This window comes from Bemisia tabaci, chromosome 9, assembly GCF_918797505.1.
Source record: "Bemisia tabaci chromosome 9, PGI_BMITA_v3".
Taxonomy (NCBI): domain Eukaryota; kingdom Metazoa; phylum Arthropoda; class Insecta; order Hemiptera; family Aleyrodidae; genus Bemisia; species Bemisia tabaci.
Window position 1 is genome coordinate 13,430,102 of NC_092801.1, and position 24,260 is coordinate 13,454,361.

The 24,260-nt window shown below is 37.7% G+C and overlaps 2 protein-coding genes across 2 annotated transcripts in view; one reads left to right on the forward strand and one right to left on the reverse strand.

The window, feature by feature from the left end:
- Positions 1-4,265: 4,265 nt before the first annotated feature.
- Positions 4,266-24,260, forward strand: part of LOC109038182 (solute carrier family 49 member 4 homolog) — a 35,823-nt gene continuing 15,828 nt past the window's right edge. Inside the window, exons 1-12 of the mRNA XM_019053155.2 lie at positions 4,266-4,347; positions 5,821-6,072; positions 6,925-7,115; positions 7,922-8,075; positions 8,562-8,652; positions 8,967-9,079; positions 9,944-10,141; positions 10,763-10,901; positions 11,101-11,209; positions 11,939-12,125; positions 12,853-13,038; positions 14,466-14,571. Coding sequence (XP_018908700.2) covers positions 6,009-6,072; positions 6,925-7,115; positions 7,922-8,075; positions 8,562-8,652; positions 8,967-9,079; positions 9,944-10,141; positions 10,763-10,901; positions 11,101-11,209; positions 11,939-12,125; positions 12,853-13,038; positions 14,466-14,571 — 1,538 coding nt within the window. The 5' untranslated portion in view covers positions 4,266-4,347; positions 5,821-6,008. The remainder of the gene's footprint in view (positions 4,348-5,820; positions 6,073-6,924; positions 7,116-7,921; positions 8,076-8,561; positions 8,653-8,966; positions 9,080-9,943; positions 10,142-10,762; positions 10,902-11,100; positions 11,210-11,938; positions 12,126-12,852; positions 13,039-14,465; positions 14,572-24,260) is intronic.
- LOC109038180 (uncharacterized) lies at positions 14,604-23,991 on the reverse strand. The gene is made up of 3 exons (XM_019053154.2): positions 23,149-23,991; positions 19,797-21,156; positions 14,604-17,182 (listed from the first exon to the last, which is right to left on the reverse strand). Exons 1-3 carry the CDS (start codon positions 23,498-23,500, stop codon positions 16,060-16,062), a joined length of 2,835 nt encoding a protein of 944 aa, XP_018908699.2. The 5' UTR covers positions 23,501-23,991; the 3' UTR covers positions 14,604-16,059.

A 24,260-nucleotide genomic window follows, 5' to 3' on the forward strand; every position in this document is an offset into this window, starting at 1 on the left:
AACTGAATTGGCACCGGATTGGTAGATAATCCGCTTGGAGCAGCACCTACCAGCGGGCGCAGTGAGGAAGGTCAGGTCATGATCCTGTTGAGAGTGTCCCCTCCTTCTCCTTCCTAACCCAAACCGTTGCCCCCTTCGCAATGGAGCTCTTGCATGTGTCTGATTCCTGTGTATAATTTCGCGAGAAACACGTTGATGTATTCTCTGAAACAAACTCCGAAATTCAAAAAATCTCTCACGAGGTTGTAATGGAATGGAGGGGATACCTCACGCTGTTTTAAAACTCCACCTCTGCATCAAGTCAAACTCTTCATGCAAAGATAGGGAGCATATTCAAAATTTTCGGGGGGAGGGGGGGATCGCTTGTTTGTCGGATGATTTCTGGGATTGCCTCGTGAATGGGGCGAGGGGGGACGGACGACCGCATCCCCAAGATTCTCGAGGATTTTTATTCTTTTTAAATAGAGCTATGTATTTTACCACATGAGAAAAAACCAAAACTCGCTTTTTGGGAGGACTTAATTTTCAAAAAATTTCTGGGGGAAGACCCGAGGACCTCCCCCGACATTCCTCTGATAACAAGAGGAAACCCCCCCCCCCCCTCTCCCAACTCGTATCTCGTAAAAAACTTCGCCTCCCCCCCCCCCCCCAATTTGCGGCCCATGCATCGGCATTGATGGTTTCAGCCAGCAGCATGACTCTTACATGCTGACGGGGTAAGGGAGAACGCCGTATGAGCCTTCGGACGTTGACAAATTGCTTTTGATAAAACACGAGTTTTCTAAGAAGCATGCGATTATTTTTATTCCGATTCTTTACACAATTTTGTTCGGAATCTAGTTAAAAATATTTGAAATTTTGTAGGCAAAGTATTTGCAACTTTTTTTTTTTTTTTTTTTTTTTTTTTTTTTTTCAAAAATTGACTTTTTATCGAGGAAAATGTGAATAAGGCGTTCTATTTCAGCGCGCGGCAGCATGTGTGAGACACATAAGATAAAAATGGCAGAATTTCACTCCTTCACAAATCTGAGATAACAGCAGCAGTAATTTAAGATTGATCAATTAAGATGCTCTAATTAAGAGGTGTCTAGAACCAAAAGCGGCAACCTCCATTGCCCTGTCTATAAATTGGGTGATCATTATAATTATAATATTGAAAGAACGAGAAAGCCTCCATGTTCATGTTTTCTCGTGAATTTTCTGTTATCGAGCGAAAAAATTTTAAAAACGGCGAGACGTTTTGGTTGTTCCTCGCACGAAATTATTAAAATTGCACAGTTTTTAGACAGGGCTATGGAGATTGCCACTTTTGGTTCCAGACGCCTCAAATTTCCACATCTTCAAAGAAAAATTGAACTTTTCAAAAAATGGACTCAAACTGAAAGCAAAGATCCACTCAAAGGTTTTTAGAAACGATTTTACAATTTTCCTCCTTCCACATCAACTGTGCCCTCCAAAAAATGTCTCAAGTGCCAGGCACTGAAACGTAAGGATAGGCACGGTAGGGTGGTTGCCTACAGGGCGAAATTGAAGGCGAACTTCAGATGAGCGATACTTACCAAGATATTTACACTCACATCGGATCGGTTCAATTAAATGAAAACTTATCCAGCAGGATAGATGTGCGTTTGTTTTGTGGATAACTAGTCAAGCTCCGCGACATATTTGTTGCCTATCTGACAAAATTGAAGGCGAACCTCAAGTGGTCCAGATCAGTCAACAGGATCCTGGATCATGCGGCCACTTGCCGGTATTCCGTCATATGAAGCATGACGTCACGATCCTAGAATGATAAAAAGGAAGCCCCCAGAATCATTGGCTCCAGTTTTCTTCCATCTGCTCTATGCTCTGTTATTTTTTCCCTCCTCTTCATCTCCTTATTTTTTCTTTTCTCTTATTTTAGCGCCCTTGTTGTCTCGCGTCTGGTAAAATCGCGCTTCACGAGGCACCTCCATTTGCCTCCGTTCTTTTCTAACCACTTTGCCTTGCATTGCCAATGGCACTATTGAAAAAGCCTGAATCCTGAAAAAAGAGAAGAAAAAAATAGAATGATGTCATGAAAAAGACATTCCGAAGTACGTATACTTTGTTTTTACATTAAGTGGGGTTTACTTCGTTAATAATCGCTTACTTTTTATTACTTTCGATTATTTTTCAATTTTTATTTAATTGTATTTCATTAAACGGTATCGTAAATGGTGCCACACAAGTTAGGTGTAACGATTCAAATTTTAAAAACCAAAAAATGGAATCTTAACATTATGGTATTGTAATAGCAAAAGGACGCGCTATTTCTGTAAGCAGCAAGGGACTTACACAGGGCCGGATTTTCCTACTTGCCGCCCATGGGCCGCCTGTATTTTGCCGCCCCCTTCTCATTCGTTTTGAAGCATCAATAAAAACCATCAAGTGAGCGTGCCAGCGGGGGAGGGGTGCATAAGACGCGTTTACTCGTGTTGAACACATTTTTTGGGAAAGCTCTGTCTACACTACTAGCAAAAGGTCACGGAACTTTGCGCGAAAGTCAAGTTTCGTAAACCTATCTCTAGTGGACAAGGCCTTCCATTCCTAAGAAATGAACGAAAAAAGTATGAAAGAACAAACATAAATGTGGTTCAATGATTTTAACTTCCGCCGCCGCGCCGACCGCACCGTGTTTGGCGCAATGCGTGAAGTATTCACGCAGTCTTGTAGGCACTAAGCGTTTCACGCTGACCGCACTGTGTTTGGCGCCATGCGTGAAGTATTCATGCATTCTTGTAGGCGCTATCCGTTTCACGCTGACCACAATAACCGCAATGATGCAAATGATGATGCAATTGATGCAAATGATGATGCAATTGATGCAAATGATGATGCAATTGATGCAAATGATGATGCAATTGATGCAATGTGTGAAGTATTCGTGCAGTCTTGTAGGCGCTAATATGTGTTACATTACATGCCGATTGCCGCGCCGAGGGCTTCTCCTTTTCATCTCAAGTCCTCATCATTTCTCTCTCAGTCGCGCCAGTCCTGGCCAAATTGCGTGTTTGGTCTCTCTCTTAACTCGATTAATTAAAGGTGCTGTCTCTTGTATCACCGAAAGACGACAAAATTAGAAATTACTATACTTTCAGGAAATGAAAGGTTTTGTAGCCTTTTCTCGTTTTTAATTTTTTTTTCTAAATCAATTTTTTTTTTTATACCTACATTTAGAAAAAATTGTAAAATTTGCCGCCTCCTAGATTTGCCGCCATGGGCCGCGGCCCATATGGCCACCCCCTTAATCCGGCCCTGGACTTACATTAGGTACATTTTAAGGGTATTTGGACTACATTACTACAAACTACTTCTTTTGGTTCATTTTAGAAATATTTATTACCCTATGCAGATAGAGGATTCTATGGATTAGCGAAAAATGGTAGTTACCTTTTGCAAAATGTAATCCAAATATGAATAAAGTGAATGTAAAAGTAAAATTGGGTGAGGATCGGATACTTGTAGGATTCACCAGGGACGAGTTCTATGGTCCCTGGATTCACTTCTTAAGATAATAAATTCAGATATTATCGCTGATTCCTGCATTACATTGTAAAACCAACTAACAATTAGTATAAAGTTACAAGACCCTTTTTCAACTTTATAGCAGTATAAACGTGTTTTTACTTGGAATCACAATAATGTAAATGAAGTTACATACACATACATGTTTATGAATTGGATAGCATTTTGCAAAAAGGAACCAAGAGCATTCCAGCGTTGCTAGGATCGTGCAACTTACATCTACATCCTTCGCTATAAAATTACCGAAGTCACGCAACAAATTATTTACAAAGGTAATTTTCGTCTTGAATTTATAGTTTGATAGGAGTAAAGATAAAACCTGTTTAGATGATCAGTTTTTTTTTGCAAGGTAAAAAAATTTGCACCATCTTAGCGACATTGAAATGCTCATTATTTTGCAAAATGCAATTCAACTGATGATGAGCAAGTTTTCCTAACGAGCGCAATTTTTTTAAAATTTTCCGCCAAAAAATTTCCCGCGAAATATAATAAGGGTAACAACCATTAAAAAAATATACTGAAATGTCAAATTCTAAAAAGTTATTGACAACCATTGAAACCCTGTCAGTGGGGTTCTTCCTAAAAATTAGAAATTTTATGAAAGAGTGAATCTTTTTAATGTCATTTGTGTGCTCACATTTAGGCTTTTCTACTTGTAAATTTTAAAGAAAAATCAACAGCCTCTTCGGCTGAGATTGTCACGTTGTTACAACTGCGAGAACGATAACAGATAACAGAATGGAAAAGTGAGGTTAACCGCATGCTTTCAGCGATACTTTTTCCAGCATGCCGAAGCCGAAGGTAAGAAATCAAATGCATTTTCTTTCTTTTTCCGATATTGTATCTCCTAAAGGTTTATCATTCATCCAAGGCCACAAGTAATCGCTCTAATTTCTGATCTCCGGATCGAATATCGAATTGAATTAATCATGTTTGATGACTATAATGCCTAACCTTCATCAGGTAAATCTCCAAGTGCTTGTCGTGAGATAATAAATTCCTTTTGTCCTCTCTGCTGCACAAGTTTTTCTCCCGTCAGTTTGATTTTTGTCTTCAGCAATTTGAATAGTATGTGACTGCTTATTCAGGTTTAGTCCAGTCCATTTTCTAGGACTGAAAATTTTTGTGCAACGTTAGGTTGCACACAGAGCTCGTACATCGTATGTTGAGACAAACGTCAAAGTTTTTTTATGTCACCATTCACCAGTGGTTCCACCTGACTACATGTACGAACCTGTTGAGTGGTGTGAATTCAGAGCTGATCTGAGATTGACGTTTGTCTCAACATAAGAAGAACGAGCTTTAATGTTCCTCAAGTGATATCTTTTCCTCTTGACATGCCCGAAGTTCCATAGTTCCACACCTCCATTGAGCGCTTACCTATGCGATAAATCACCAGTGTGGCCTCTATCATGTCGGATAATTTAGCAATTGTCGATCATCCAGGGGATCCCCTCTTCTGCCTGTCAATTATCCTGCTTTTGAGGATGCGATGCTGGAAGCTCACAGTAGGGATGGACAAATGTGTTTATTCGAATGTGTTTATTCGAATATTCAAAACTTTTCGAATGTGTTTATTGCGACTATTTGAGAATTCGAATCTTGCGATTGCGAATACTTCGGAAGCGAATATTCAAATATTTTCGATTTATGACTTATTATGAACCGTGAGAGATAAATGACCCTTTTAACTAAGACGGTTGGTCATTCCTGTGTGAAGTTGTGGAGGAGTTTTAATTAATAACGAAATTGATGGTAGGGATGGACGGTTTTCGAATTCGAATGCGATTCTTCGAATATCGAATTTGCGATTTCGAATACTTCGGAGGCGAATATTCGAATGTGATGCGATTATCTCGGTGCTGATAATTCGAATATCGAATATTCCATTATCTACATTTTTGACCATCCCTAGCTCACAGTTAAAGTGCTATGGTACAATGAATCAATCACACATTGTAGATCACCAATCAATTGCAGTGCCTGCGCACGCACCAAGAACTACCTGTTGGATACTACCTTTCTCCCTACCTTCACACTGGGTCTTTTTCTTCACATTCTGATTATTTTTGCTATGACAAATTTCAGTAGTGGCAATTCCTATGGAATGATATAGTATTTAGAAAATGCAGCAGATGAAGGTGCCTTATTTTGTTTGTATCACATCATTATTGGGAGATAGCAGTTGGAATGAAATGTCAAATTTGAAAAGGATGCAATCGGTTTTTATCTTTAATGGCAGCTTTGCTCTATCTCTTGTCTTCTGTTTTTTAGGAAATACAGTGGAAACTGTGGAAATTGGTCTCATGTGACCTAGTTTGCTAACATGATTACAATAAGGATCTGAAACTGTCACAAGGATGAAATTCTTTGTTCCTGTGCTTCCAGAAACCTGCAAAATAATGCAGATTGAGGCCTGAAGTGTTGTCTCAAGAAGAATTTGCAAACAAATCTGGGACTCAATGGAACATCATTCAACTCCATCTTCCTTTCTCATGTTCGAGAGAGGAAGAGATAAAGCAGTTGGTAAGGAACCATTGATTATATTTGCACAAATTGCAGAAAAACCATTTTTATCTCAGAAGAGTCATCAGAATGAGAATCCGGGGTATCTCCACAAAATTAGGAAAGTCCCTAAACAGTATTGATATCTTAGAGGCAACCTGGGAGTACTGAATAAGTATGGAAATACCGCAAGAGGTTCTGGAATTTTTCTCTGTAGGCGTGTCTTATAAGAGCTTTAAGACAGTACAACCAATCAGCCATGAAGAGTGAGAATTCAAAACCTGATAAGGCCTGGTATCGGGCTATTGCCAAAATTATGCATGTTGCTCCTCAGCGTAAAAGAGCCTAAATGTCGACCCTTTATTTTTGTATGAGGAAATTTCCTCTAAATTTGGTCTCATAGAAACTGTTGCCCAATCATAGCAACACCTGTTGGCACTTACCTAGTTTTGAATTTCTACTCTCTCTTATAGAGAAGGAGAAAGTCACTATTTTTTTAGGTTAGTATGGCTTCCACCTGAAAATCTCAGTTTCGCTTGGTTCAATGAAAAGCACATCATTTTTGTCTCGATTCACGGGCTTTTGAAATTTCGCATTTTAGCACGTATAGAGAGAGGACTTAAATTTTGGGGAAAAATCTGGAGAAGTACTGTGAAACTACTGATTTTTTCATGCAATGTTACCAATCTATCTTAGTTGCAGTGTTTCTAAAAGCTCTTATTTTATTTTTATTTTTTAATTAAGACTGGGCTAATATCACTCGTTATTCAAAATGTCCAAAGAATTTTTTGTTCAAGAAATAAAAAAAATTATCATTTTTTCCCGTGATTTTTATCTCAGATAAGTCAACGCTAAACAATTTATGTTTTTCAGATTCCTCAATCATGGAATTGGAGTGGAAGAGCTCTAAATTAACAGCAGGAGAGGATCTAATGGGAGAAAATGATGATAGCTCGTCTATTTCAAGTTTAAGCTCCAAAGAACTTTTAATCAATCAAGATTTTCACGCTAGTCCATTAAGATTTTTTGTCATTTTGTTCTACTGCCTTTTATCTTTTTCGCAGGTAACTAGAATCTATTTAAATTTTTCTGCAAAAAGCTCCAAGCTTCTCTACATTTTTAATCAAGACTGATAATTGATTGCTTCCCCATGAAGACTTAAAAAAAAATCAAAACCTTTTACCTTTTTTTTTATAAATAAAAAATTTTCACCGTTAAAATTCTGTATTTTGAACCCTGTGCCCTTTTTGCTCCTATGTTATTCCGTTTTCACGAGGGCTTCCTTGTTTATTCTGCCTTGTAGGGTTTACCACATTTCATGCAACTGGCAGATTTTTAGACCGATCGCGTCGTAAGGAAGTTCATGCACCCCTTAGTTCTTGAAATTTCTTCAAATCTTGCAATCGATTTTCTGATTTTAATTTAAGACAAACTGTATGGTAATTTGGAACGGTTGCCTCTAGTTCTTCACTGAGGAGCACAACTTTTATGTCTGGTATAGTCATGTTAATGGGCTGACAGAAAGTAGGCTGCCCTAGAGAATGCTCAAGAGGGTTCCTCTTGGAATGAGACGAAGGGTACGCCCAATGTAAGGGTGGCGACAGGGGGTTCTAAATGAAATCCATAGTGCCAACTCTGCAAAGGGCTGTAAGAGAATAGGTCACAGTGGTGGCTAGGTGTCACAGAGCGCCAGAGACTACTGTGAAAGTGGCTTTAATGTATTGTATGTATGTAAACACAGCTTCTAGATTTTTCTTTTATGGGAGGCAAACTCACCAACAATTAAACTGATGTATCAAAGTTTTCTAAATTTTTGCATTCAGTGCAATGTTTATATCAATCTCAATTTTTCCAACTAAAATTTTTTCAGGTTGTCATCAATAACACATGGGGTCCAATAGCAGACTCAGTTTTATTTGCGTTTCCAGAGTGGAAGCCAAACGTCATCACCTTGCTCGCAAACTGGAATAGTTTGACAGTGCTTGTCTTCATCTTTCCTGCAGTCTGGTTTCTCAACAAAAAAGGTATTGAATGACTTAAATCTAGAATCTGTGTAGATAGCTGCATAGGGTACATTGCTTATTAAGTACACTCAGCCATCAAGGGTCGATAATCTTCCAAGCTCTCCAAGAATTGTCAAATCAGAGTTGAGCATCTTCCGAGGAAAAAGTCATGAAATTTTTTCCCCCCTCAGTCAAATCGCTAGTTACCACCCAAGCTCGCCACCATAACTCCAATTTAATTGTTTTTTAAACAAAATCTTGTACGATTTTGTGAAATGGGGTGGGGGGACAAAATCATAATTGCGGAAATAAAATGATTTTTTTGTTTTTTTAATGGCTTTTCAAGTGTTTCCAGGCTTTCAAAGTTTTCGCGCTATCTCGCAGATTATTGACCCCTGCCAGTCATCAATTACAAAAAATAAATAAAAACTTACAACATTAAGACATATAAACATCAGTAGCATGTTCAGTGCTGCTCAGTTTCATATAAATGATGGATATTTACAGGTTTGCGCTTTTCCTTCATGGTTGCAAGTGGACTTAGCTGCGCAGGAGCTGCTTTGAGATGTTTGCCAGTGCCCTCTCATATTTTTGTGTGGTCTGTACCTTTCTATCCTTTCCTTTCCCAATCCTCTAACTGTCCATCCTTTGTTCATCACGAAAAAAGCCTCCAAAATTTATAGTTTTTGAAACAAGCCACATCTTCACTATCTTTCTCCTCTATTCTTCATTATCTTCAGTGCTCCATGACAGCCTAATATTTTGCAACGTGTTAGAAAACAAAAGGGTCATACCATCCCTATAAAATATACTTGAGTAGATTGCAACTTCTTCATAGGCCAACCCTGTTTATGACACTTCCTGTTACATCCTGTAGAATGTTTTGCTACGTAAGTCTCTCCTAATTTTCAGGCTGTTGCATGTGTGTGCAGTCCTTAATGCTGTTGCTGGAATTCTGCTTGGACCGTCAATTGTCATGCTATCATCTCTATGGTTTCCTCCAAATGAAAGAACCACAGCAACAGGTTAGCTAATAAAATTTTCTGCCTAATTTGATCATTGTTCTAAATTGCATGTTATATGCCATGGGTCCGTGTCACATTTTTCAGAACTAAATATTTATATTTTTACCCAGAACAGTATAAATTCGACTCTTCAATGATGTTGAGTGTACAAAAAGATTTTAATAGCTGACTAAAGCGTGTATTTTCTAGACGTGGAAACTCAGATTTTTTTCAGTGGGTTTTCTTTAATGGGAAACGTTTAATTCCTAAAGTAAATGCATCTGAAAACCATTTCATTTTGGCAAAACTCTGAGGTGGCATCACATAAGGAGAAACTAATGAACAGGATCACCTTGAAGTTTTTCCTAGTATTTCTTTCTTTATCAAAATTGATCTCTATAATTTCCCAAAAATATGTTCAGAAGTTATAAAGAACATATCAAAATAATATCAAGATGTCCGGCCACCCAATTGTATATGGCGCTCGTGATACTTTGGCCGTAAGGTAATGATATTTAAGTGGAACATAGGAAATGTTAGTTCGAAAAATCCTAGAGAAGATGCACCTAAAAAATGTCAAAACCAAGCCTGAGTTATGATAGTTTAATGTTGGCAGTCCAAAAAATTTAGGAAAAAAAATGCTATTCAAAGTTTTAATCTCCTGCATCATGCCATTTCCCACCATCTATCTGCCCATAAACAAGCACAACGTACCCAACAAAAGGTGCCATCCATCAAAAACTTAGATTTCAATATTTTGTTACAGTTGACAAAAACTGCTCTCCTCAAGAAATTCGCCCCTAAATCTTAAGTCCTTTATCCTATGGACAAGCATAATCATTCTACTACCACTTTTGGTGAATGAAATCTTTTATTTTTTTATAGGAATTGGAACAGCTTTCAGTTTACTGGGAATAGCTGGTAGCTATTCTCTAGGTCCACTCATAGTCCACACTGAACCGCCCAATCCAGAATTGAACAATCTTTTGAAATCATTTCCGCAAGAAAATGTTGCAGAGACTGGTTGCATCGATTATTTACGCTCAGCTATTCGACGAGAAATAAAACAGTACATGTTCATTTGTAAGTTTCTGTAAGTCTCCTCTTAGTTACATCTTGTTTATCCTAAATCAGATTTTTTTATGATACCAACTGAAATTCTCTTGCCATGAACAAAAATTTCAAGTCATTTAACTCTTCGTAAACGTCTTCAGTTTCATTCTTTGAAGCAAAAATTTGACTGACCCACCAAGCAAAGCATGAAGAACAACTTAATCAGCCATAAAACTCAGTAAAATAACTACTTGATCCAGGGAAAGGCTGCTGCTAAATAAAAAAAATAAATTACAAATAAAGTAGAAAGGTTTGAGCTAGTTGCAACCTCATTTTTCATTGGAGAAGTGAAAGCAAAAATGAGTCATCGATCCACTGTTATTGTGAGGTCAAAACTGATGTCTCGGTGTCACATTAAACTGAGGAATGATGACTCATTTTTGCCTGCATTTTTCGATTGAAAATGAGATTGTAACGACTTGAAACGTTTCAGATGTGTTGTAATTAATATTATATATTTTGCAACAGCCTTTCTTCAGATTAAGTCGTTATTTCAAACAGGGTATGAATTTGATCACCTCTCTACATATTTCCTCTCTAAAATTGTCTCCAGAATACAGTGATTACATTTAAACTTGTTCTTGTCTGCAGGTTTTGGATTTGAGGCACTGTTGTTGATTGGAACTCTTTTATTTTTCCCTGAAAAACCATTCAATCCCTGCAGCAGAGCATCATGCATCTCATTAGTTTGCAAATACAGTTTCAAAGATTCGTTTCGAAGTATAATCAGGTATGTATTCAAATTCCATTCATTCCTTTTGATCATTAAATCAAGGGTATGTCATTGATGAACCAGCAATCTATTTCTGCTCTATGCAGAAAATCAACTTGTTTTTATGAGACATTTCACATGTTAGTTTTACATGCAGAGGTTATGAATTTCCATCCGGCATGTCAGTTTAATTGTTGCTTTTCTCTTTACTTTCCAGAAATCGTAGCATTTGGGCTTTGTGCATATCTGCCGGATTGAGTACTGGAATGACGGTTCCGTGGGTCTCTCTTTTGACAATTACTCTTTCCCATAGAGAAATCCCTCAGGTAAACAATGGCAAGCTAACCAATCTCTCCATGAAGTTGTCCGAATATTTTTGAATAAGTGAAACAAATTTACACGAAAAATGAAGAAAAATTGTTAGTTTGTGTTCTTTGAAAACATAAATTATGCAGAGATTTGCAATGTTGCATTCAGAGATGCGCATTTTTCGACCTTACCCATTGATGTAAACGAATGTACTTGAATTTTTATTGTCCAATGCAATGGTACTAATATGAACTAAGACATACAAAAAACCTGATATAGGAATATCAAATGGTTTTGAAAATGATGCATAATTTTTCAATGCAGGAGAAAATTCCAAGTCTAATAAAGAAGAAACTCCAACGGCATACAAAAAGAAAACTGCTGAATTATCATCTGGCATGTTAAAAATCTACGTGACTCTAGGTGCTTTGGCTGTTCATTCAACCTTGCAAGGATATTACACTGTCAGCGCGCAGCGTTAATTTCAACACTCTGAAATTGTTTTGCAGATTTTTAGCAATGTTATATCTCGAAATTTGTTTTTCGGTGCCTTCAAAGTTTCGTAGAAATTTAGAGATTTTTCGAAGTGCACCAGGTATGTGATTTCAGCTTTAAATTAATCAAAAATCATGAGTTTGTGATGTGCCTATTCTAATTAATTTAAGTGCTCAAAAGATGGAGTCCATCAGTCAATTTTGGATGAGAGGTACAAAGTTAATTTTTGAATTTGTACTTTTCACCCTCAGACTGCAGCTGCACGATTAGGACTGTGGACAATTGTTAGTGCGTCTGCCTTGGGTCTGTCGGTGAGTCGCTTTTCAGACATGTTTCAGGGGTACCTCAAACACACAATCCTTGCTTTCCTCCTCACCTCCGCCCTAACGTTTGCCGGAATTTTATGGCTCTTTCTCACTTGGGACCCTGCCTATCAAGGTTAGTATATAAGTGCTCTATTTTTTGCTCTACTATAGTGTTATAACAAGCCGCGTCAGCTCTTTTGGCTTAGTTTTGAAATGGACTGTTCGTCTAACAGTGTTCGAAACTCACCTTCAGTTCAACGGTTCCGTTGAAAATTTTCAGGAAATATTTTTGAGAGGGTGAAGAAAAATTATATGATATGCCCTGCAATACGAGTGATAATTCACTCTTTAAAATAGGCATTGAAGTAGGAAATCTGAAATCTTGCAAACTGATCTTTGAGGTCTTAAAATTTTACCATTGCATAAGAAATAATATCACTTCTTCATATGTAAGATGTCAATTTGTTTATGATCATCATGTAGTGTAATTGAGAAACTCTTGTTATCAAAATTTTTAGAGGATATTCTCCAAAAATTGAAAAAAAAGATAAAAAAAATTCAGAGAAACGATGATTAGGCATCCATTAAGAATGAAAAATTTAACTGCCGCCAATAGAGGTCCCTTTTTTTTCTAGTTTCACTATTCCATTGTAAAGAGACTTCTTTAGCACAAATCCATGCAAGTAGCCCTCCAACTGAAGAAACTATTGTCAGTTTTTATAAGTTGTCACACTTTCTGAATCCATGTTTTTGGTTGACTTCTAAAAATGATCTCTTCTTCCAGCCTAGAAAATTAAGTTACAGATCCAAATGTTGAAGTTTCCTTTTTGTGTTTTTACCCAGAGACTCACTGTTTTCAGACAAACTTATGTTGTTGATCTTACTGGGGGTATCAACATCGTGGTCTACGCAAGCTCTTTTCTACGAATTGGGATCTGAAATGGCATATCCTGTCCCTGGCGGAGTCATCGCTGGATTCATGACTTGGCTCTCAAGTTTGTGTACTGCCATTGTTTACATTTTCCTCTATCTGTGTCCAAATATTGGTAAGTTATCAGCGTCTTTGGAACCTGTTTTTAATTGCTTTATAATGGAGATGTTGCATGTGTGAGGAATTTGCGATTTGACTGTTAATTCTTATGCAAAAGTTTGCAAGAAACACGATGGTGCCACTGGTTTTCTCTGAAATGATCTCCCAAGCTCAAAAATAGCTCTCAAATTGAGGCCAAAATGGAGGGAATATCCCACGCTATCCTGAGAGTCCACCTCTACATCAAGACAAACTCTCCATGCAAAGATAAGGAGCAAATACATCGACAGGGCTGCCACTTTATTTGGAGACTCCAAAACTGAAAACACGGCAACCCTGCTAATGTATTTGCACCCTATCTTTGCATGGAGAGTTTGTCTTGATGTAGACGTGGACTCTCAGGATAGCGTGGGATATCCCCTCCAATTTGGCTTCAACTTGAGAGCGTTTTTTGGGCTTGGGAGTTGATTTCAGAGATAACCAGTGGCACCATCGTGTTTCTCGCAAACTTTTGCATAAGAATCAACAGTTAAATTGCAAATTCCTCACACATGCAACATCTCCATTTTGATCTGTAAAAGAGGCCTGCCTATGTGTGGTTATACGATGTTCAAACTTTGCTATCTATTTTGAGACCAAACATTAGCACCAGTTTTCGCTCGATTTACACCTACACCTTCAAACAGTTTCCGATCAGTTTTCAAGTATAAATAGGTTTTTTCTTAAGGTGATTCATTTTGAAGTCTGGTTGTGGTTGCACCAACATGCAAAGTGCCGTATTTATTTGGTTTAAAATCTTGGCAAACTTTGATTTTTTAGGCCAGGAAACAATGATATAAATATCAGAGTGTCTACAGGTGTAGATAATTAAGAATTGTTAGGGAATTTCATCAAGGCAGGTTTCATGAAAAAGACTGGAAATTTGAAAAATCTTGAAAAATATAAAAAACACATGCTGTCTGCATAATCAAACTAAGTATTTTCCTGATTCGAGGTTCGATGCGCTGAATTACATTTTGAATGATAAATTGAAGAATAATCTTTCGTAAGAAAGGATTATAATTTTAGTTGATGGAACCACTAATGCCTGAAGAAAAAAACTAAGCATATTTTTATCATTTGCAGTGAAATTAAGGCCATCATTTTTTTATTTCAGTTCTACCTGTGGTAATTTTGATGCAAAAAGTGAAGAAATTTTGATCACCTCAGTCAGGGAAAACCTCCAAAAGTCAGGGATATTTCTCCTGCCTAATGTGTAAGCAGTTCAGTTCAGAAAAATCTTTTAAAAAATTGAAAATTAAGAACTAATAACAGCATTTGGCATCTTATAAAGTATCATAATCAAGGCAGCCGGTTCAATGCTCTACCGGTTGTTAATACTCGCTTATTGAGCCGCGTAATTTCTTGACAATTTTTAACCTTATCATTTATTTTATTTACCAGATGACTCATGGTTGACTCTTGGCGCAGTCATGTACAACATAGCAGCGTTTTTTGTGCTATTATCGGTCAAAGTAAATTACAACAGATCTGCTGTAGACAAAAAAAGGTGATAGTCTAACTGAAAATATTCGATTTTAAGCTTCTGTTTTCTTTGTTCCTCTAAGTTTTCCTCTTTCCTATTACACTATTTCTCTTTAACTGGCTTTTTCCTTTCTGGGTGGAGAGAATAGAACTGCTTTGAGTTGCTTTGAAAGTATTAGTTCTCAGTTATTTCACGAGAGAATCGTTTACTCTAGGGGTAAAGAAAATGTAATGAGGGTAAATTTGCAGCATAGCAAACAAGTTCAGGAAATTTTCCAAAAGTGAACACATTTTCCATGTAATCTAAAAAATTTTGGCAGAAAGGGTTTAACATTTGGAACTTTCTGCACCCCTTGCTTACTCATTATCTTTTCCATTTTTTCATTTTTATCTCAAGATATGTGACCGCTTTACCCGGAACAGCGAGAAAACGTTCAATAAAAACTTGGAGTTCATAAGGTTTCTTAGTTGGTTTTATTTATTACATCGCTTGCAATGATAAAAAAAGCACAGTACCGTCAAACCATACGAGCATTTGCATTAATTTAAAACTAGACTAACTCAGTATGAAATAAAGGATTAGCACCCCTTGAAAATAAAATATTAAAAAAAAGTCACAGTACCAAGACAAAGTAAACCATAGAACCTAAACAATGTTTGTACATTTGAGCAACAATGCCCCAACAAAACTTCGTGTGGTAAATGAAGATGAAGGCAGCACCATTTTGTATAAAGAAAAGGGGGGGGGGGGGTCATCAGTCTTGATGCATTGGATCAAAGCCTTTTTGAAGAAGTCAGCTGAAAATGCCTTGATCCTGTGCAAAGAATAAACTCAATTTGAACACTTTGATATCACGTAATTTTTTCAATTTAGTATGAGTTCGCTGAACAACTCCAGAATTTTTTTCTCCAAAATATTCAGAAAAATTCATTCACCATTCAAGATAGTGGACGTGGGAAGTTCCAGGAAGATAATCTGTTTCTCCGCCAAAAGAAATATTTTTAAGGAATTTTTGCAACATGCTCAAGTAAAGTTTTTTCTCAGGATGACAGAGTGAACCGGATAATTTTTTTTTATGGTCACCCCTTTGTACAGAATCATCATCAAACTTATTTGTTCAGAGAAAGTTTTTAATGGAACCCAAAGCAAGAAAATTTATTTGTCTGATTGGATTTCTCCCGCCCTAATAGCAGTTCGTTTAATTTTTGATAATCTTCTTGGACGTTTTCCGGCAAGATTGGCTGACCATCATAGTTCATCAATGGACGTCCATCACCGTCAAGAATTAAGAGAGGTCGGCCGCTCGAGTCAACAAGTGGTCTTGTCGACTGCATGAATGGTAAAGGCTCGAAATCATTGTCCGGCTGAAAATCATAATTATTTGCTCCTTTTTCTTGAGTGCAGTGGTAAACAAAGGTCTCCTGGTTAGCATACGAACAGTTCGTGTAATCGGTCAGGGTATGCACACAGTTTCCTGTCTCCCAGTAATTTGGCACGCTGTACTTGTTGGGGCTAACACTCCTGGCAGGCAGGGTATGGTACTTTTTTGCTGACAAGTGGTGGCTGGGTTGTTTTCGCACTGATGCAGGGTTGCATCCGACTGATATACTGCTGGAAATCCTCTTGACTTGGAGAGCGGAAATACGGGACATCTTCTAAGTGGCCTGGAAAGTCATCGGTTAAAGGGAAGGTATCTGAGGGAATCGAGCGCTTTGCACTGTTGCAAGGCTGAGTTTTTGAGTTTTGGTTTGTCAGAGGTGCAGTGCATGATAAGCATGTTTTGTGACTTGAGGTGCTTTCGACAGGTTTTTTATGGGAACAAGTTTTAGGCTTTCTATCGATTTTTGATTTGCAATCGTTTTGTTTGCTCTGCTCTAGGGCTTCTGTGATATCGATAACTGCGTGTTTGTTGCAGCTGGCAACAGCACATTTTTTCGGAAGTGTTTTAAAGCTGCCATCCTTGGGCTCATTCTCACTCCAAACTCTTTCGTTTTTCGGAGATTCTTTGAAACAATCATGCTGCCATTCTGTATGTTGATGGAAGCAGGTTCTATGTTTAAGTGTATGTTCCTGAAAGCTGCTTGAGCGCTGATCGTTTACATCCACACCAGTTGATCCATCTCTTTCATTGCCACCATGATTGACGTCCCTTAGGGCCAAGCCGCTTTCCCTCTCATTAATTTTGCTTTGTTTCCGGTTCATCGTTTGAACTATAACGGATTCACTTAAACTGGAGTCTGACCCTTCTTCCTCAGACAATCTGCTGGCCATACTTCCGAACCCTTCGAAGTGATGAGAAGCTGAGTTTGGTATCTTGTTGGTGCAGCCAGCGGGAGCATTTTTGGGTTTAGAGACAGTGTCGGAACTCAGTTTTCCCAAAAGATACCGCTTTTTTATGTCAACCTTGCCTTCTTTTTGTAGGGACATACCAGAATTCTGTCTCACGAGCTGCGTTAGCATTATATTTTTTAGTGGATCATTTGAGGATCTGTTGTTTTCATTTTGTGTTTGTTGGTTTTTGTTTTGTTGAGGCCTCCTGAAGTTCTTGGTTGTGAACACCTCTTTTTGATGGAAGTCCGGGACGCTGATTCGGCTGAGGATGCCAAAGTTCCCATTAAGTCTGTTCTTCCTGTATCTATTATTCACACGAAGAAAAGAGTAAATAAAGAGAGGACCTAGCTTTAAAAGAATATGTGTAAGAAAATTCCAATTAAACAATCTTCGCCATTGTTTCAAGTTTTTAACAGACACATTTCACCACTTGCTAGGTTTTTTTAATTTTCAAGGGATATTTTGAAATTTTTTTCAATCATGTGAAAAAGGACTGGAGTGAAGTAGACTCAAAATTGAGTTATTAGCGTCATTGAATAGAGGAGTATCTAGTGAACTTCTTGGCGCAAAAACCAGCCGAAACAGGCAAACTAAACCAGAGTTACTACTAGAGAGAGACTATTTAAAGTTCTCAATGGACCACTAGACAAGGTACAAATTTAAGCTTTCTGATACGTCTTTCGTAAGTAGAATCTCATATAGAACTTGATTCTTGCATCAGAAATTACTGAAAACAACTCCTAACTAAGATATTAACGTTTTTATTTTACATTGGTCAGGGGAATTTTGAATTGCCCGGTCACAAGAAACACAATACTCTAGGTGAGTTAAATCGCGCCTTCAAACAATTTTGGCAGGCTTCTCAATCTAGCATTGTTGCTTGCCCACCTTGTGTCGTTCAAACTGTAAACAATTTGTCAGAGCTGAGCCAAGCGTCAAGATTGAGGTTGCCAGATTTTCATATCCCAGAATGGTAATGTTTAGTGTGCGATTTGACTTTCGTAGATTACTGTGTTTTCATGAGCGGGAGGTTTGAATGCACATTAAATATCTTAGTTAGGAGTTAATTTCAGTAATTTTCATTACGCAAATTGTGTGCTACGTAAAGTTTTTTTTAGGAAGCATATATCAGAATGTTGATGAAAATTACCTTTCTCCCGATCACTTTTTATCTGGTGTTCTCAGACGATAGCTATTTCGATGATATAAATCATCATCATCAGGTCTTCGACTTCGACTTCGGTAAACACTAACGGTCACATCTTAAATTGTTAAAACTTACTAAAATTTACTAAGATTTACTAAAATTTACTATAAAACACTTTAAAAACTCGTGGGTGCACCCGTCGCGAACGCGTTCTTATCACCGGCGTTCCGGCCGTTGCGTCATCGAGATGCCCGTTCGTTGTTGGTGCGTGCGCATATCTCTGAGTAGGATTGGAGGGGCTACCAGTGTTGCCACCTCACTCTCTTGTTGGTTATTGAGCAGGTTGTCACCTTTTTGGGACTCTATGTAAAATTGTTCATAAAGGTTCATTCTCTTTCCTTTGGCGCATTTTTTCTTTACTTGTACTTCCGTGGCTTCCGGGTCATGTTTAGTGCTTATTAAATGATCTGCCAACGACGATTTACCCGATTTTTGAAGACGGGCACTGGCTAGGTGTTCTTTAACCCTGGTCCCAATTTTTCTTCCTGTTTGCCCCACGTAAGCCATACCACATTCACAGTTTATTTGGTAAACCCCGCTACAATCCATTGTGTCCTTCTTTTGATTTTTGGTGTTAATAAGGACTCTACCTAGATTGGGTTTGTTACTAAAGGTAATTTTATGCTTTCCACCCTCTTGCACAGTTTTCTGAATTACTTCTGAAATTACCCCGTTGTATGGGATTGTTACCCATTTGGTGTCTTCCCTTGTACCGTTGAACAAAGTCCTGTTCTCTAGTGTTTCTTTCTTCTTCCTCAGCATTCTAAGGATAGCTTGTTTTTCATAGCCATTATTCTCAGCAATTTCTAGGATGGTGTTCAACTCTTTCCTGTATCCGGCCTTGGTTAAGGGTAGTGTGACTAATCTATGAATTAGCGATCTAAATGCTGCCATCTTGTGCTGGTGGTTGTGGTAGGAATTAGCCGGGAATCCTACTCAGAGATATGCGCACGCACCAACAACGAACGGGCATCTCGATGACGCAACGGCCGGAACGCCGGTGATAAGAACGCGTTCGCGACGGGTGCACCCACGAGTTTTTAAAGTGTTTTATAGTAAATTTTAGTAAATCTTAGTAAATTTTAGTAAGTTTTAACAATTTAAGATGTGACCGTTAGTGTTTACCGAAGTCGAAGTCGAAGACCTGATGATGATGATTTATATCATCGAAATAGCTATCGTCTGAGAACACCAGATAAAAAGTGATCGAGAGAAAGGTAATTTTCATCAACATAATGCAGCCCGATAAAAATAAGTTCAACTTTAATATATCAGAATGCTCAACTTAGTACCTTGTCTAGTGGTCCATTCAAAAAATTTTTGTATTTCATGTTTTTATTTGTGAAAGTTTTTTTTTTCATTATTTTTTTAAAAAGAGGGAAATTTTCTGTTGGACAAGTCATCCGAGAAACCAGGGCAGCAAAAATAATCAGTGAGAGGTGTCTAGGCTATTCTCAGCTGGTGAGTGTCACTGATAATGGGAGTGATGGATTTCTGGTTGTAAAAAGATAAGAGCCAGTTATAACATCATATGGAATCAAAACGATTCTAAAATTTGATTTTCATTTCACATTTTGAACAACTAACCCCAAAAAACCCTACTTTTTCGGCCTCATCTTGAAACTTCTGGAACAGAAAAGATGAATCATTACCTTAATTCATCTAATCTGTAGTCCACTAGCGTATTACTTTGTCATTGATTAGTGATTACCTCTTGTTGAATGTGTCGGATGGAATCTTGCTGACAGAGAAGCTGTCTACTGGGCCGCTAGTTTTTTCAGAGTCTTCTCCATTCCGAATGTGAGAAATCCCAGGTCCTTTTTGTATTTTTATCTGGCTTGTTTCAATTTTGACATCGATTTTCGAATTCTGCTGGATTAAACTCGTATCAGAATCCCTTGGGAGTGACACTTGCCCATTCATCTGGAAGTTTTTCTCGAGATTCACTTCAAATTTGAATTGATTTGTCATGTCTGAGTTGATTTCATCCATTCTTGCTCTCGCCAAGCAGCCAGTATCACTCAAATCCCTATCTTCTTTTCTGCTGTTTGACTGACCTAGAATACTTTTCTCATAATTATTTTGAGTGGGAGTGTCTTGACTACCCCCTCGTGCATAGTTAAAGGATGAATTGAGAAATGGGTTATATAATGGTATCGAATCTTCTTTGGAATCTCTCCCAGATAAATTTGCTAAGCTGTTATTGAAGTTTTTCCTATCCCGACCAGATAATCTTTCGAAAATCTCAGCTTTAGCCGTAGCTTCTCTATTCCAATCAGATATTGTGTTTTCTTCCAATGTACCTCTTACATCACTCTCTTTTTCCAGTCTTTCTTGTTGATTGCTATGTCGTCTGTTTCCTATGGGCTCACAAGAGTCTAAATCTTCTTGCTCTGAAGTTGGCACAGAAAGTTGCGACCTCCTGCTACGAAGTTTTGGATCTCTATGATGAGTTATAAGTCGGTTTTTCCGCAGTCTTTTTTGTCGTGGATGTCTCACTTTGTACGTGCTTTCCTGTGACTTGGAACGGTAGATCCCTCGTGCATGATTATTCAGTTTTAAATGGTCGCAAGTGTCATTTTCTTTGTAAACATTGTAGGACTTGCTTTGAATCCTCCTTCTTCTCCTCCTGGAGGTAACATCTGATGAAGTCTCGACATCTCCCACCCTGTATATTGATCCCATTTTTGAGTGTTTATTCCTAATTTTTCTGCGAGAATATTTCCCCACTCTTGAGCCGGCATTTTGGTCGAAGGGCAAATAAGAAAGCATAGTCAGTGAACTTACGTCATCACTGCCCTGATATGAAGTTATTTTTTTTACCCTAGTATTTCTCTCGCATAATTTTTTTTCTTTATACCTGGGCCACTTTTTTGGCTGTTGGCGTCCTAATGTTTTCCTACACTTAATTTTGCCTTTCCTTACTTCAGATTCACATTTTTTAATGTATCTAATGTTCAGTTCTTGGACAAAATCACTGACCAAGCTCTCGGCATCCCTGTTGAATTGACCATCAATTTCTGACATTTCTTCTTGGTTTTGAAATCTCCTGTGCTTCCCAGAAATTCTTTCTGTAGGGAAAAAGGAAAGTGAGGTTACAAAAAGACAAAACTTTTCAGATATAGATAGTTTAAGTCTTGACAAAGGTCATAGATATCTCATTTGACAGAGAAAGCCAACAGTACAGTGTGGCAAAGATCAAGAAAACTATAGCTTAAGCGAGGATTAGACCATTGTCAAAATAATTGGCTGATTTTTAGGACCATAAGACATGATACCTCCTATGTATCAAAGAGAGAAGAAGCCTCACTGTTAAGATTCAAAGGGTAGTTGCAAAATAACATTCTTAAATTTTTCAATTTGAATGCAATTATGTAGGGACTTGGTCAAATTATGGGGAAGGGGAACAAGATTCTAAAGGCAAACTGAAGAAATTCATGGATAAGGAAACTGAATTTCAGCAACAACTACGCTGTAAACTGGTGAGAACACAGTGAGTCTCTTGATGAAAGTAAATACGAACAGTTTACACTTTGATAGGTAGAGTCATTCGTCTCTTTGCTCCCCACAAATCTGCACCTCGCTGCTCTAATCCTCATGTAAGACCTCTGCCAGACCAAAAGTAGAAAAAGAAGAGAATGAGATGCGATTGCTTTTTGTACAACAAGAATTTCTCACTATCAAAGTATCACATATCATACTTATGATGGTTTTTTTCTATAATTTCCATCAGTTTAATTAGCAAATGCACAGAATGTTTTTTAATACTACTTTCATTCCTAAATGAGAGGAAAGTATTTAATGTCGTAGTAATCCCATGATGAGTCCAAAATTCTCCAGTCAATAGAAAAATTTGACGAAACAACTGACTCTATCAACAGTCATCAGAATTTCAAATGGATTTTCCATTAGTTTCATGTGTCTCACACGATGTCAACCCCTATGAAAGCACTTAGAAAGTTAAAACATCTCAAAACAGGCCCAAAATTATTGAATAATTCTGGAAATGATACAAATAGTCTGGAAGTTTTTGAATCTTGAGATTTGATGGGCATGCTGCAAGCAACTCTGCAGTAACAGACAAAGGTGCAAACGCAGTTTATTAAGGATTATAGCTGACACCTTCCATCGTGTTGAAAACTAGCCCAACAATGAAAGTAAATCAAATTGAATGAGTTTGACTAATAGACGACGTACCAATCGAAGCATTCTGATTTATATTTTCTTTTCAAAATTTCATTTTTAACACGACTTGTGCTACGAAAATTACTGACTTTAACTTCTGACTTAGGTATTAACGTTTTTATCTTATGTTGGTCACAAAAATTCTGAAATTTTCTGCTCATAAGAAAAACCGAAGTTTGCTCTAATCAAATCTTGCTCCATGCCGGTCTTGAAAAGTTTCTTAATCGAGCAGCGTTCCTTCCCCACCCCTTTTTCCAAAGTGTGAACAACATGCAACAATTGAGCTGAAGCAGATTAAGGTTGCCTTATTTTCATGCGGCAGGAACTATCACGTTAGCGTGCTTTTTTATTCAAGTGGATTATGGTTTTTTACCAGCAGACAGTTTGAATGTGTGCATCAAAAAACATTATTATCTTGGTCAGCAGTCACTCTCAATTAATTTTTGTCTCACAAACCATGCTCTAAAAGAAATTTTGATCGGTAAAAATGGACCGCAATGCTTTTATTCGTACCTTGTCTAGCTGTCCATTAGAGGTAAAGCTCTAATATATTGACAGTGAAACTGCAAAAATGCGTATCTCAGTTGCGGTGTTTCGAAATCTCTGCTTCTATTCCATTTTTTAAAAGGAAACCAAACCAACATTATGGCTTGAAGTTTTCACAGAGTATTCTTCATGGAGAGAAGAAAAATCACTGAAATTTGCAGAAAACGATGTTCAGTGGTTTTCCATGAAGAAAATGAAGTATGATGGGAAGTCTGCAACGCCGCAAATTGAGATATGAATTTCTGCAGTTTCACCATGGACATTGTATTTTTGGGAAGAGAGATGAGCAAGGGTTAGGAGCTGTAAGCATGAAGTATCAAATTTTGACTCACCTACACTGAACTTCCCTAGTTTCCGCCTGCTGTAATTCTGCTTAACAGCAGTCAAAGAGCCTCTCTGACAGTATTTCAAGGCATCTATCACATCATTGATATGAAGAGGAACCACTTTCACACTAGCATCATCCCTCCTCTCCCCTCTCCTGAAGCTTTCCTTCCTTCTCCTCTCCTTGTGCCGAACAGTTCCCGATTCCTTTGCAGGAATGATCTGTGCGTTATCTCCCCTGCCATTCTTAGTAGCATTTTGGTCAAATTTCTCACTGAAATTTGACTTCTGTAACTCACAAGCACTTGAAATCCTCGAATGTTTAGTGTCACCAATCTGAAAGATCCTTTCAGCTTTCATGGTCGAAGTGAAATCGTTCTCACTTTTATTTTCACACCTTAATTTTAAACCATGTTTTGAGGTTATCTGCTATATCTCTGATAGCATTGAGATCTCTAATTTTGACATGATAATAATTTAGACTAATTTTACGAGAAATTTAAATGAAACATATTGGTTAAGTTGGGGGAAAAAATAAACAATGAACAGCCGGTCATTCTTAGATTCATTGTTTCCATAACAACGTATTATTTTCCTCTTTCTGCTGTCTTCTCTCTAATTGTCATTTTAGTAACACCCAACTTGGTGGAAATTCCATCTACTAATAAATTTTGTGTTTCTTGCTCAGTCCTTATTTTACCCCTATTTTAACTCAACAAATCTTGATGCATTATTTCTGATTGCGTCAAGAAAAATTATAGAGAACAGCTGATGCAGCAGGAACAAAATAGAAAAAGCTCCTCTATCAGCTGTTGGGGCTTTATTGAAAGCTTTTTTGAGGTCCTCAGTTAGATTTAATCTTCAGAAGGCATTTGTTTTGCGTGCTCAATGGAATGCCCTCTGTAAAATTTATCGTAAACTTCTTGGACAGGGATCTTTCCAGAGTTCGGTCATCAGAGAATTGTTCGTTTGACTTTCAGGATTCTCTAGAGGTCATTATCAAAACTGGGATTTGGTTCATCAATCTTCATAGATCAATAAATAAATGATTACTTTTATGCCTTATGCTGCAATTCCTTAGATTCAGAATGCATTTCCTCACAATTGCATTTCCTTGATA